Raw genomic sequence first — 12,495 nt, 5'->3', positions numbered from 1 at the left:
TTCAAACAGTTAAGCCCATCACATAAAAACAAGAACACCACTTTTTCCCCTAGTTTTTTTTCTTAAAGGTGTGCCCTTTCGGCACATAACCTTCATTTGAAACAATAATTGTTTTATGAATTTGACTTTATATAAACAAACCAGAAAGAGGCAAAAGTTTGTTTGACAATTGCTTGGCTCACTTTCTATGCAATTCATGCCGACAGAAATGAAATGAGAGATCACAAGCAAAACCACAGATGTAGATGAAAACAGTCAAACTACATGTTGAGCGTTGATGTCATCAGTGGCAACGAAATGAGTGTCTTTATTGTTTGAAAATCGATCTTCATCCATTATGACATGGGTGGGTACATGCTCAAAAGAATCTCAAAATTCGCTTTTATCTTATTTACATTCTTACTGAGAAAGTTCCATTAAGAAAGGCTCTTGGTACAGAAACATGATGCCAATTTTGAAGAAAGCTCAATTTCATAGGCACTAATGCAACCCAGATGCAGTTGGTCCACAATAACCTTTTCCATTTCCTCTTATTATAATTCCATAATTTATTTTTTTGACAGCATGAACATGACTGCCACACATCAAAATAACCATCCCACTCCCAATCTAAATCTTCTGCAACTCTGGCCCGACTGGTGCTTAAAGGTTAAAGTGGTAAACTTTGATCTGGAATTCTTGTGACCCTCCAGCAGCTCTGGCCTCTCATGTGGACCAACTTCTGTCCACTTGTCCTGGGAAGTGAACCTTTCTTCTTCAGGACCACAAGCTTCTTGGATATCAGGAAATGTATGTGGAACTATCAGTCATCTTCAAGGTCTTCAATCCCTCGGGACCGCTGAAGAGTTTCAGCATGTCCACCTCCAGAGGGTGAAGGTGTCCACTGATGATCATTGAGTGAAGTGGTCCTCCCAGGTCACAGGAGGCCAACTCACGCAGCGTCCCGGAACGGATGGCCTGGTCCTCGGCTCCGACCCGAGCCAGACCAACACACACTGTGTCTTCAGTCATTGCTGCATTGAAAGAAAGAACATAGGATAAACCTATGAAAAAAAGCTTTCAATCAAATCTAATTCAATTTTCCGTCAATGCTTGCCAGTGTCTAAAAGCTGGCCAGACGTCCAGATGGTTCAACCACAGAATTCATTTTAGGTTTTCATGCAATTCAGAAAGGTTTGCGAGAGTTTCTTACCCAGTTCCTCGCCACGATCCCGTCTGTTCTGTAGAATCTCCAGGAGTTGCTCAGCTGCCTGAGCGACAGTCATGTACCTGGGAGGCTCGTAAATCTTTCGACCCCTGGAAACAAAGTGGACTTGTAAACTTTAAAGTGAGCAGAAGTGTCTGGTGTCTTCTATTAATTTGTCTCAATCCCTGACAGTCTTGAAATTAGATCTGAGCTGTTAAGGCGAGACACGGCAGGCAAAAACATCGGGTTTTTTTTCACTGGTCAATTTTGAGATTTTGGACTATTTGTCTTCAATAACATGTCTTCTTTCAGACTTGTGGTGAAAAAAAGTCAGAAATACACATTTAGGTCTTTATTTTACTACACTTTGTCTATTTGAGTCTGTAGATTTCTCCTAAATTCAACAAAAGTTGCCGTTCTAAATCATCCCGCTGCTCCGCGATCGCTGTCTGCACACTGTCATCACATATACCGTTGGAAAGCTCTCTCTCTCCTGTACAATGCTGTCAGATCCAAATATGGTCATTTCCTTTTTATCAGCAACCAATCGTGAAAGTACAATGGGGCATTTAACTCTAAAAGCGAAATCTCATTGGCTGATGTCAATTTCTGACACGTGATTCGTTCAGATGCATCACGTGACGTGCTCTGACATTTCCAGAGTGTGTTTTTGACTGTTTTTCACTGGGGTTCTGTTTAGTTGAAGACCATAAATGCTATGTTATATAAGTTTTGATGTATTTTATGTGGTTTGTATTGTTGATTGCTAATGATTTGATAAGATATTTTGTCAGTAAATAGTTGTTTCCACTAAAAAAGTATCAATTTTTACAATAAAAATCTTTAAAGGGATACTTCACCTCTGGAAAGATGAATGTGTATTTAAAATGGATCATTTATGTAGAAGAAATGTGAAATAATTTTTGAATTTGGAGCTTTCTAGACTGAGAAAAGTATGTGGATGAAAGACAACAACTCCCAGAATGCACTTGCTTCGCTGCCCTAGGAGGCCACTCCAAAGCCACGCCTACCGGTAAGAGAGCGCAACAGTTAAACAACAAGGCTAGGCTACTAGAGAGTCTCCGTGACGACTCGAGTCTACCCGGGATCGCCCAAAATGTCCTGGATTCGGCTTTTGCGTTCTACAGTCGCCATTCATTATGTTTATTGTGGCGAGCAGGACAGGACTGAGGGCCGTGGGAGAACGATGAGAGGCCGGTGGCGTGATTACCGATGAGCAGGAAACAAAAGGTGTGCATGTAAACAATGTATGGCGACTGCAGAAAGCAAAAGCCGAATCCCAGACATTTTGGACGATCTCGACGTCCGGACATGTCCGGGAAAAAGAGGATGGTAACCCCTACTACTCAGCTTTCTCCACAGAACAAGAGCCTGCTAGCTTAGCTTCCAAAGAAAGATGGCTGACACTATTTGTACATTCTGTGAGTGAGATCCCACTCTCTATGGGCGGTTTGAAAACATGCGGGACAGCCCCTACTACTGGCTGTAGTCTTCAGCCTCTGGCCAAAAAATACATAAATCTCTCGTCTCAGGGGGATATGAGGGTAGAAAGCACGGTAATACGAAAATACTACAGGTTTTCTACTAATACAAAGCTTAAGGCTAAATCCTGAAGTATCCCTTTAAAGGCCGTTTTCTCAAAATGTTTTTTTTTCTCATACTCATACCCAAACTTTCCAGTTGTATTCCTATCTATATTCTTAAGGTTTTTACAGAGGGGTTTGTTCATATATCGTTCAGATTCTTATTTATACAACATTTTATAACTAAAAACGGGGCGAAACTGGATTTTTCTGATTAATGGAGTGATAAAAAGAGATATCCAAAATCCCCTCTGTAAAAACCTTTGACTCTAATATGTCAACAAAATGAAACAAGAATCTGGCTTTATCCAATGTTCAGATTTCTCTTCTGGAAATATATGTAAATTAGTGCATTTTTAATGAGATAATACCTAATTTGCATATTTAAACATAAATATTCTTAAAAACTTGTAATACAAAAGATATTTGTCTTAATGTCAGTAATCAACTGGGGAAGTTTCATGCTGATATCTATTAGTTAATTTTTGTTTCCTATTCACCTGGGGTGTCTCCCATTAAAAAATTCTGTCATCATTTACTCACCCGTCAAGTTGAGTAAATGATGACAGAATTTTCATTTTTGGGTGAACTATCCCTTTAATGCGCAGGTAACTTGAAGTTGCAGTTGGTCCCAGAACCCTGAGCAAGAAGATGCCCATTAATGCGATTTACATCTGAGCTTTGAAGTCAAATACTTTGCATGCTTTACTTAAGGTGCACTAGCCATCCATCCTTGATGAAATCAGGCAACTTGAAGAAGCTGGAAACATGCTTTGAATTTCTTTTTGGGGCCGTTTCCCCCTCCCTGCAGTGAAGGGCATCAACCTCACTGGACAAGCATCTGACTGTGACCAAAACCATGCAGCATATGGTTATTCCATTTCCGAGTAATGGTACAACAGTGCCAATAAATCTGGGAGACATTAGCACACTTTCCAGCCTTGAACAGTGAACACGCACCAGGCCTAATGCTCGTCTCCTTATAGCGTACATAGTGGAACACTAAAACCCATTTGGGGTTTATGTGGATTGGATATAAAATTACACAAAGTACGCAACCATGGGGGGAGATAATTATAGGACACCAAGGAGAGAGCAAGGAGTTAACAGCCATCTTCTATGAGGAGAAATAACTCAAGTTCAACACCAGTGAAGGTTCTTCGGAAAGACTTCGAGTTCAAGTTTGAAAGCAGAGGATGAAGTTCCCTATTGCCGATAAAACATGTCTGAAGGCTTCAGATGGGAAAATTATAATGTGGCAGATCTGGAGGCGGCCCAGGGAAGGTCCATGATAACATATCATGCGTCCAAGTCAAACAAGCAGCCACAGTTTTTACTGTTGTTATTTTTTTCCAGCTTCACCAGTGTGCCCCCCTGCAACTCACATGAATGTTAACTCAATGTCTGCTGCAAACCACAAATCGACCCTCCCGGAAAAGCACCACAGACTTGATATAAATCTGCAGAACCCCCTCATCCCCACAGAAAATCAGAAAATGAGAGTCTTACCTCATTAAATTCTCCATGGACTGCTCTTTGACTTTGATATCTGCGAAATAGGGGAGTTGTAAGTGCCGTACGATACAATAAGCTTGGGTTTTATAAACTAGGCCTCTCTGGATGTTACTGTCACATCATAAATAGTAGGTCGCCCCTCCATCTGGCGCTGTTAACCCCACGCAGTCTGGAGTTAAGTACATTTTCAGACTGCACCTGAGAGAGGCCCATATTGAGAACAAAGCAAAGACAAATGTACAAATCATGACCCGTCATGTTCTCACACCATGTCTACACCGAAAGCATCGATGTTAACCTCAAAATGTTCAGGAATAACAGCAATCAGATGAAAGTTCAAGGCTAGACTTCGGCTACAGTCAAATAGTTTGCTTCCTTTGTTTGCTACTTTCTTTTGAATGCATTTTAGAATAGCAAAGCTTACGTCCAAGTTTTTTACCTTCCAACTTTGAAAAAGATTATTTAAATTAGTAAGCTATATACCAGAAAAAATCGTTATTAAGAAATTAGATTTGGGGGAATAAACAGAAATCAGAATATTGGCATAATGAATAAAAAAAAATTATTGACGTGGCTGTAGTTGCTGTGCAAATGCCACATTTTGAAACAGAATGATCTGACTATGTTGGGAGTAGACACTATATTTGCCTAAATTTTATTAGATTTCCAAATCTTACTTTGAAAATAATTTAGAAACATCAGCAAATAAATTGACCAATATTTGCCAGCTTGATGAATAGCCCATGTCTTGTTAGCAACATTATGATGAATGGATGCAGCGTATAGTCTTTGTGTTTTGTCTGTGTGTGTGCTTTTGTTGTGTCTGCGGGTTATTGTGTTAGATAAGCGCACTTGCGGCCAAGGGTGGAAGGGGGGGTGTCCGATCCCCGCCTCCCTCTGTTTGCTTTTGAATAATGAGGTTAATAACACTGATCCCTCCTCTCTTGCTCATTTTGGTCCTGGCTCTTGCTCTCCGAGTCCTCAGCTGGGAAGCACCTGGGGACTCCCACCACACCTCCTCTGGTCCCGCCATCCAATGAGACACGACAATCAATCTGTAGACTTCGATTTTACCAACATTCATTACCAAAGACGCCTTCCACTGGGAAATCCCACTGGTACTTTTGGGGGTTTATTGAGAGTTGGCTGGAAATCTCTACGGCACACAGATTTAAACGTAATTTATTTGCTACCATCTGCCTTGGGGGTACCAAAGCATTTGCAACGGGTCCAAGTTTAATGTGCCCCCTGAAGGGAAAAGCCTATTTGACGGGACGTCAAAATACGGGGGTCGTCGCATCTGGTTTTGACACATTCGTTGCTACAGTGACTATTAAAGATGCAACAAACATGCATGCTTGGATAATTGCTTGGGGACATGTGAGCTACGGGACAGACCGGAGAGCATGCCAATTGCACGGCACCATATAACTTTCTATCTAAATATAACATCACGTTCACAAAGACTTGAAGGGAGTGCTTACCCAGCAGGCACAGCGTGTGCAGGCCCATATCCCTGTTCTTCTTGATCTTATCATAGAAGCTCTCGGGTCTCCACGTGTCCGTCCAAAACACAATGGACACTGTCTCACCAAAGTTGTAGAGCTAAGGAGGAAAACGCAATCACGTTCAGATTTATTTTACTCGCACAGCATCTATGCTTCAGTGTGTTAATGTAGACCATTTTCAGCTCCGTTTCAGCGACAAGGTGCTTCCTGTTATTCAGTAAGCATGACATCATTATAAACACTAGAGTGCCGCACAGCTGACACAACAAAGTGTCATTACGGTTACTTTACGTTCTACAGACCTTGTAAAGCACATATTAGTCCGATATGACCCAACCAGGGTTATTATAGATAACTGAAACTAAAACCATGACCAAAATTGTTATCTGTAATAAAACACAAATGATTTTAATTCAGCTAGTTACCAACATTACTCATTTTCAATTTGTTTAACTTGATGCTCTAAAATAACACTGGACCCAACACATAGGTAGGGATGAAGTCATCAAACATCCAACCTAGTCAGTTAGTTTAGGTTAGATTAGTGACCTAGATGCATTTATTTTTGCTTAGCTCTAATAAATTCAGTTGTGATGATTTAAAGGGATGAAATTTAGAGTCACAACTTCATGGAGATAGTTTTTACGAGGTGATATGTTGGGGGAAAGAAATAAGATATCGTAACCAAAAATCTGGAATTTGTTCCCTAGTTTTAGTTAAATTGTGGAAATGGTGTAATTAAATTAAAACGTAGGAACAATTTAGTACAATGTGGACTCAATTCAACTAAACAAGGGAATGAATTAATATGTTTGTCGAACAATATAACTAAAACGAGGGAATTATTTAAGAAAACATGGCCACAAAGTGTGAACCAATTCTTAATTCATGCCCACTACATCTTTTTTTGTCACATGTTATGTGTGGGGCTCAGTAGGTTTTAGCATGTTGATAGTCTAATAAGTAAAGACGATATTTTGAAAAATATCTGGCGTTTTTTTGTCCATACAATGAAACTCAATGGGGTCCAAAACAAGTCAAGTCAAGTCAAGTCACCTACTGTCCAGCTAAAGTTAGTTTTGATTGTATGATTCACTTCTGTTGCGAAGATCATTAGTTATTAACTTAGTGTTGCTAACACAACACCGTTCTAAAAGGAAACCAACGCGCTCCGGCCCGCTAATCCGCACAACAACAGTGCCTGGTGTCTCGAGAACACACACTCCCTGAAATAGGTTTGAAGGTGCAAACGATTAACCGTTATCTCCGCGCAAACCTTAAAAACGCAAACCTGCGAAAACGCAGACGTCGTGCACATGCGCATTACGTGTTCAGTCCAAAGGTAAGTGCGTTTGAATATATGTGTAGTCCTTCTTTACAAATCATCCATAAAATAAACTACTTGTCTGGCGTTTTTTTCAAAACAACAACATCATACCCCATTGACTTTAATGGTATGGACAGTTGAACGTTTGAAACATTCTTCAAAATATCTTTTGTGTTCAGCAAAAGGAAGTCAATCAGGTTTGGAATGAAATGAGGACAGAAGTTACATTTTCCATGTGAAATATCCCTATGAATTCAGCATGAAATATCTTTTTTTTTTTGCATGTTTCATTATAAAAATTTTGTTTTGACCTCGTAATTTGTAATCAAAATGTCACAATGATCCGTCGAAACGTCAGACTTCACTCTAGTGATGTATGCTGGACTCCTCCAATCATTTTGTCCGGTTAAACTCCGCCCCTTTCTTACAATCGACTGCAAGCTCGCATTCAGATCCGCCTTACAGAGGAAAAGATCTGTCGCTACTTCCACTTCGTTATGACTTAAGACGTCATTCAGAATCCACTACCTGGTCATGGGGAAGTAGACCAAAACTAATCCTTCAAATACAATAATTCGTGTTTTGGGTAACAGATAGTTACACACATGGGTTGGGGAATGTCATGCTTTTTTCTGGCATCCCTATTTGTTGATTGAGTCCAATTGGCGCATCTTAATCTGCACCCAAAACAGTAATTGCAAAGTGTGTGTTAACCTCTGTAGCTGAGAGCGGCAGCTGCGGTAGATGATTTAGGACCTGCTTTTCCTACCTAAATAATATCCTTTAGAAATGGAGCCACTGATCTCAGATCAACTGAAAATGCCCATCGTGAGCTTAGGGCGGCATCTGGGGCCTCTTGGTACACAAAGCTGCCCTGACAGGTCAATACAGGGGGCTGTTATTGATGGCCACAAGGCTTCGTTGATAGACTCCGCTGGGACGCCTACAGCACAAAGGCCGTAATGCCGTTTGATCATTTTCACGCGAGACTGGGCACGAATGATGCGCAAAAGCAAATTACGTTCTCTGGAAAGTACATGTTGACAATGACACCACGGGGAAGGTGCGGTCACATTAGCGACATTTCGGAAAACTTTTGTATGGCGATGTATGAAGCACAACTGACAAAGGCGTCAATTTCAAACCAAGCAGCTTTTTGTTAGTCAGCGCAGCTAATTTGCATGACCGATTTGAACCAGTCAGTGGGGAAATATCTCGCCCTGACACGAAATTCACAATTCGTAGATTCCTATTGAAATGACTGGATTTCGCCTGTGAAAATTCGCCAAAGTGCGGGAAAAGTACCTGCAATCCACAGCAGCCCACCGCGTTCATGATGGAGGCGTTGTGGATAACGCGATACTGTATCCCAGCATTCAGCGCTCGCAGAACCAGGTCGCTGTGAGTTGTGGCCCTGGAGAGAAGCAAAAATGTATTTATTGTTTTGCGTACATTAATCCAAAATATGCGCCAACCGCAGATTGGCTACTTGTCAACATCTTTTCTTACTAATGTGTTGTGCGGTTTACAATTTGGAAGTAATCCAAATTGCGCCACAAACGCTTATCCTTTTCGATCTTGAATATATCATTACATTTTATTAAACCCACACATTCTTAAGTGCAGCAAAATGAGGAGTCAGACCCCCATCCCTCCTCCCAGCTTTGTGGGTTTTGGTGGTTTAGATGGAAAAACGCTGGAGCCAAACACTTCGCAACCGTGACTAGAAACGATAGAGACGGGAAAGTGCGGCGTAATTAGCTCATCTCTTCTGGAAAGTTCCCAAAGTACCCAGACCTCAGGCGTCCACATCCCACTAATCGTAAGACTGATAACATTGCAGCCCAGAGCATTGGTGCTCAACCACTCCGTGGTTCAAATATTCGGAATAATAGGAAACATTTACATTATTTATCTACAATTAGGCTGTAAGAAGTGTATTCTGATGGGTTTTTTGTAGTTTTTTTATACTTTTGGTTGAAAGGGAAATAAGTGCACTTAAGGGCATTATCAGAATCGAAATGAACCAAACAAGTCTGAACATTTCCTCCAATTTCTCATGTAATATCTTTTTTTCATTTTTTGATGAATAGGCTTGTGACAAAGCTTTCCAATAAAAGCTTGTGCAACATCTGAATTAAAATTTCCTGTTAAGTCATTGCACTTGTGGTATTGTGGTTTAAGTGATGGCAATGTCAGAGTGACTCAAAACATCATATGACAAATATGCACAGAAACCACAAATGAAAGTTGCCAACTATATTGTTGAGGGTAAATCCTCCTAAACAGTCTGACCGGATGTTTTAGTTCAGGTCAAGTTTGTAGTTGTACATATGGATCAAATATTTCTTTAACAGCGGAGACTGGTTGTTGTAGATTCTGAAGTAGTGTGTTAGTCTTACCCAAAAGGATCACCAACCACCAGGAACGCCACATCACTGACATCTGCTCCCTTCAGGATCTCATCCGCCTGTTGTTCCACCATGTCTCTGTCTGCCAGCAGCAACTCGCGCCCATAATACTTCTCCTGAGACAGAAAGCAATGGCAGCAGCAGAAATACATCAATATTTCAGATGATTCAAATGTTTCACATGTGGGTTTTCATATCAGTGTTGCACTTTAAGCACTCTAAGCACTTTAGGCTTAAATGTTTGATATTAATTGTGCGGATAAGTATAATAATTTAATAACATTATATTTGTAAGTATAATTAATATGATTAAAAATAAAAATAATAAAAATAAATATAATTGAATTTCTTATTGGACAGTTGAAACAAACCATGAAAGCAAAGGGAAATTTTTTTACTGGTACTGATTTCATTTAAAATAGTTTTGATTCTCAAAATATTAAACATGGAATTCATATTACTTCTGATATTTATGTGTGGCCTACACTCCGAAATAGTCCAGAATGTCTAGAGTGGTGTACACATTTTATTTATTTATAAAAAAAAAAAATATTAAATATTAAAAATTAAATATTGGGTTAAGTACGGTTGCATAACCTTATATTATCACTGCTTACAAAATACTTAATATCAGAAAAACTTTTGTCCGCCATATCAGTATGGGGTAACCAACATGCAGGAAGTCATTTTGTTGTCAAGTGACAAGAAAACTATTAAAGAGGAAATGACATCACAGAGAGTCAGTACAGTCCTTCAAAATATCACATATTTTGACCTTTTATGAAAAGCCACGGCTAGTTCAGGTCAAACTGAGTAACCAAAAAAATATATATTCTTAATGTTCATGATTCAATTATTTCTAAAACATTTTTAGCCTTGAAAAATGTGTTTATTTTATTTTTTCATGAAAAATTCTTATTTTAGAATCAATAAATAATTTTTTAGTAGAATATGTAATAAAACTTTTCAGAGATATTTGAAAAAGTGATGAACACAAATATCACATTTCATGGCATGTGTGTTTTAAACTAGTTTAAAAAAAATATTAGATCATTGCAAGCATCATTTGTCATCAACCTGCATATTCCTGGCACGTAACGTTACTATCTCTCCATCTTCGGTCTCAAATTACAGCAATATTTCAAAATGCAATCATAGTCTTCATCGAGATATATATCGAGCTGTCAACCGTCAAGATTCAGACCTAATAATATGTTTAATGATCCACATACCAAAGCTTCCTTCCCGACGGTCAGTATGGACGTGTAAGCCTCCAAATAAACGCGACTACACTGTCGGATGATCTCTAAACCTTTGACAGTGATGTCTTTAGCATCGCCCAGCCCGAGACCGATGAAATACAACATCTCTAGATCAGAGAACACAGCAGGTTTCACCGTTACCCGTCGCTAAAAGGCTAAATCACAAAAGAACACATTAAGGAGCGCTTTAAAGAATGGAAAAGAGTTGTCTGTCAATATACTGTTTCGCGATATTTTATCAGACACTAAAAAGCTTGCAGAATACATTGAGTTTCACTGTTATTCAGCACTCACATGGTGCCACATGGAGCTACTGACAACCACTGCCGTAAAGCATAGACTACTTCACGACAATGTCGCGTGCTGTAACCATAGAAACATAATAAACTGGAGTGAACTAGACGTTCATTTAAAATCACATTTATTGTGTCTAGGATGTGGTGCACAGTTAATAATTGCCATTAAGTTATTTTAAAGTTAAAATAATATGTATAAAATGTTCATATTTGTTCATATATTATAATAGGCATATATTTGAATATATATTTAATTAGTATATAGCCTATATATAGGCTACATTTAAATATATTATATAATAGAAAGGTTTGAACAAATATTAGTGTAGTTTATACTGAGCAGACATCTGTATAACTTTACTAACTAAATTGTAATTTTGTAATTTTAGCACGTGTCTTTGTGTGACCTATAATTTCCACACAGCTCCCAAAACACTGATTTAGAATAAATTCTAGGTGTTTAATGGGCAAACTCTCACTAACCTTAAAACCACACATTCAGACATTGTGCAATTACAACCATATTGTGTAGTTTAGTTCAAAATGATGAATAATTGCCAAGTTCAGGGCTATTTACTGTGCTGTTTTCTGTTTGTTTACTCTGTAAAGCCATCCGTTTCACCCTCAAATTGCAGAGAAACATTATGAAGAAAAACGTGCACACAATCTTCCCCAAATACCATATAATGCAATTAAATTTTTCTTTATGTGCTGTTGATTTATGTTTTGTGCAGCGCTTTTAGTATTTGGAGTAGCACTTTTTCTATGTTGCAGATTCCAGGATGTTTTTCATCACTTTATGGATTTATGATTGTTTGGATTGCTTGAAAAAATTTGCATAAATCTTAATAATAATGATGTGAAAATAATTCCCTTGTTGTCTATGTGTTGTATGTATGACTGTGTGAAGCTGTACTATGACTCATAATGTGATTTGGGATAAATCCATGGTACTTAATAACCATGGTTTAGTGGACCATGAGCTTGACCCGTTTTATTTGTAGGTTAATAGGCTGTGAATTAGGGTGAGGACCTTTTGTTATAGACAGCTGATACCTGTAATGAATGAACACAGAGTGCAGTCAAAGGTCTTAATCTAAATATAAGGCTTACAAGCCCTAAAGGCTCATGGACCATCTGGTTTCCACCCCCATTGAACTTGAAGTCCAACAAAGTCATGTCAGATTTTTCAGGCTGTGCTGATTGACACAATTATTTAGGTCTATCTGTTTTATTTAGCAAAGGACACTTGATTGGACAAAGTCTCTTAAAGGGATAGTTCACCCAAAAAGTTATATCATCATTTACTCACCCTCATGTTGTTCCAAACCTGTAAGGCATTCGTTAATCTTCGAAACACAAATGAAGGTATTTAATCAAATCAAA

General features: G+C 38.9%; 1 protein-coding gene across 1 annotated transcript; it reads right to left on the bottom strand.

The window, feature by feature from the left end:
- Nucleotides 1–267: 267 nt before the first annotated feature.
- dph5 (diphthamide biosynthesis 5) lies at nt 268–11,141 on the bottom strand. The gene is made up of 7 exons (XM_082138254.1): nt 10,784–11,141; nt 9,543–9,667; nt 8,446–8,554; nt 5,790–5,910; nt 4,300–4,339; nt 1,193–1,296; nt 268–1,013 (listed from the first exon to the last, which is right to left on the bottom strand). Exons 1-7 carry the CDS (start codon nt 10,916–10,918, stop codon nt 781–783), a joined length of 867 nt encoding a protein of 288 aa, XP_081994380.1. The 5' UTR covers nt 10,919–11,141; the 3' UTR covers nt 268–780.
- Nucleotides 11,142–12,495: the final 1,354 nt, after the last annotated feature.

This window comes from Leuciscus leuciscus (genome assembly GCF_965113295.1).
Source record: "Leuciscus leuciscus genome assembly, chromosome: 15".
Lineage (NCBI taxonomy): Eukaryota > Metazoa > Chordata > Actinopteri > Cypriniformes > Leuciscidae > Leuciscus > Leuciscus leuciscus.
This window is presented reverse-complemented; position numbering and strand designations above follow the sequence as displayed.

Bases quoted from the DNA above. Each gene is read 5' to 3' on its own strand.
- dph5 (XM_082138254.1), bottom strand. From the start codon at position 10,918: ATGTTGTATTTCATCGGTCTCGGGCTGGGCGATGCTAAAGACATCACT. The intron at 9,668-10,783 runs GTATGTGGATCA...TTTCTGTCTCAG, and splicing joins CCGTCGGGAAGGAAGCTTTG to GAGAAGTATTATGGGCGCGA. The intron at 8,555-9,542 runs GTAAGACTAACA...GCTTCTCTCCAG, and splicing joins GTGGTTGGTGATCCTTTTGG to GGCCACAACTCACAGCGACC.